The sequence below is a fragment of the Blastomyces gilchristii genome (genome assembly GCF_000003855.2).
Source record: "Blastomyces gilchristii SLH14081 genomic scaffold supercont1.10, whole genome shotgun sequence".
Lineage (NCBI taxonomy): Eukaryota > Fungi > Ascomycota > Eurotiomycetes > Onygenales > Ajellomycetaceae > Blastomyces > Blastomyces gilchristii.
In genome coordinates, this window is record NW_003101673.1 from 1,649 (window position 1) to 4,074 (window position 2,426).

Genomic DNA, 2,426 nt, shown 5'->3' on the forward strand with positions numbered 1-2,426 from the left:
CTACTTCTTAAAAATGAATTAAAAGAATATAACTCTATTCAACTGAGAAAGAAGTCTGTATAACTAAATTTAATTAAGTTCAGATAAAGCAGAAGAAATGTCTCTATTCTAGTATATATAAAAACACTTGAACAGTTAAAGATCTCTGAAGTAAGAGTAACAGATTTGAAAATGAGAGTTCATGAATACAAAGACTCAAGAATGAATCTCAAAGCTTAAACACAGTATTTAAACTGTCAAAGATATGAATACTTTATAATCTCATATTTTAGAGACTCAAAATATGCATTCTGTGTCAGAGATCATAAAACTAGTGAGTATAAATGTGAAACATGTTTAAAAAGAGATGAAATATGTCAATATACTCTACTTAAGTGCTCTAATTGTAAAGAAAAACATGCATCTAGCTTAAAAGAATATATGTTTATTTCTAGAACTCAAAAGAACTGAAGAAAAGATAAAGCTCAAAGTCAATCTAGAACTGAAGAGAAGAGTCAAGTCAGTAGACTTATAACTATAAGCTTAAAAAGAAGAAACTCTTAACTATCTAAATCTTCAAACTTCAATTCTTCAGCTAAATGTAAACAGAATTTGAATCCTCAAACTTCTGTTAAGATTCACTTTTACATCCGCTCCACCACGAACTCGCTCGATTTTTCGAATAAGAACCCGCCGATAGATCCATCGAAAAGCCCTCGATCATACGAGCATTTTGACCCCATCGCCGACCGCATACCCCGTGTGATGGTGGAGTTATCCAGCCAAACGTGAACCAGACATTGTTCAAAACTCCTGTGTGGGATTATCCCCCATTCTCCCCTATCACACCACAACCCCGGGCCAAATTGCCATACAAATTGTAAGGTGAAGAGACCTAGCCATATGCGCCAATCTTCTCGATTTTGGAAGATCCCTGATCTGTAATTGTGGAGATATCTGAGGAGCGACCTCCGCGAAAACTCTGTCCATCTTTGATGTTCCAAAACACCAACACCAAGTCCCACCCTTGTACCGCCCTTCCCAATCTGGCCCATCCCTGGCAGAAAAATACAAAAAGATACCTCGGTGATAATATCAAGCACATAATCAACAGACACTTCTGAAGTGCAACCTCTGCGGTCTGTCTTCAGTGTATCTAGACATCAATGCCAAGTCTCACCCTTGTACTACCCCTCTCAATCTGGCCCATCCCCGGCAGAACAATACAAAAAGATACCTCAGCAACAGTATTCAATACATAACTAGCAGACAATGAGTCAACAGAACAAGTCAACAGCACATCAACAACTATAAATTCAGTATATTTCAAGATCTGACTGAGCCTTTGATTCCTGCACAGTGAGATATATTAAATCTAGTTTTAATATCTCAATATTCAATAGATTCTGCAAGAGATTGAGAACAGTAATACTAGATTTCTATTGAATTTGAGAATTAACTCTATATTGATATAATCATTGACAAAGTCTTCTATTTTGAGATATAAATAACCAGTTTCTCTACATTCTGCTGATAATATTTATATTATTATATAGAAACAGACTTATATTCTCTATAATATCAAGACTCTGAAGAGAGAAAGTCTTGATAGAGAATATACAGTAGTGCATATCTTAGCAGTTTCTATCTCATTCTTCTGCAGCAGTTAATGCAAAAAAAAGATCTTAGAAATAGTTTTTTACTTCTCTTGAAAAAGTAAGATATTTTTCTCTGAGTTTTATACAATATTCTTACAAAGAATTAAAAACAGAGCTGTTTTCTGTCATAATTTCATATTCTTTTAAGTAAGAATTACTTTTTCAGTGACTGAAGAGCTTTTATTAATACTTAATTCTTTTTTACACTCTTTATTAACTGATTTGAGTTGCACACTTGTTGTGTGAGAAGAATTGAATAATTTAGAATAAAATTAAATAGTTTTAATCAATTTCTCTACAAAAAATTAATTTATTTTTTGTCAGTTTTTCTCTCAAAAACTGTCATATTATCTGATTTACTATCAATTGATATCATACTTTTCCTCACTATATCTCAAGAAAGAGATTGTAAAGATTTTATTGATTTCTCTCAAAAATCAATTTTAGTTTATTAGATTCTCTTCAAAAATCTAACCTAGTTACTGAACTAGTGTGAAAAAAATCAGGTGTTTTATACACAAAAGTCTTTTATTCTTCTTTTGAAACAGTCTAATCAACTTTTCAATTAAAAACAGACTTAGAAACCTCTTAATTGAAACAGTCTGATCAACTTTTCAAAAGAGTTCAATACATATCTCAATTGAAATAGTCTGACCAACTTTTCATTGAGTGAGAACAATGAGTTCAAAAATACACTCAGTTAATATGAAAAAAGATGCTTTCTCAAATGCTATTTCTGAGATTGAAATTCTGAAGAGAAGAAAGAAAGAAGAAATAGAGAAATAATAA

General features: G+C 32.1%; 1 protein-coding gene across 1 annotated transcript; it reads right to left on the bottom strand.

Moving 5' to 3' along the window:
- Positions 1 to 623: 623 nt before the first annotated feature.
- Positions 624 to 1,049, bottom strand: BDBG_17187 (uncharacterized protein; the record flags this gene model as incomplete). Its single annotated transcript, XM_031724969.1, has 1 exon — positions 624 to 1,049. Exon 1 carries the CDS (start codon positions 1,032 to 1,034, stop codon positions 624 to 626), a length of 411 nt encoding a protein of 136 aa, XP_031578725.1. The 5' UTR covers positions 1,035 to 1,049.
- Between the last annotated feature and the right edge of the window lie 1,377 nt (positions 1,050 to 2,426).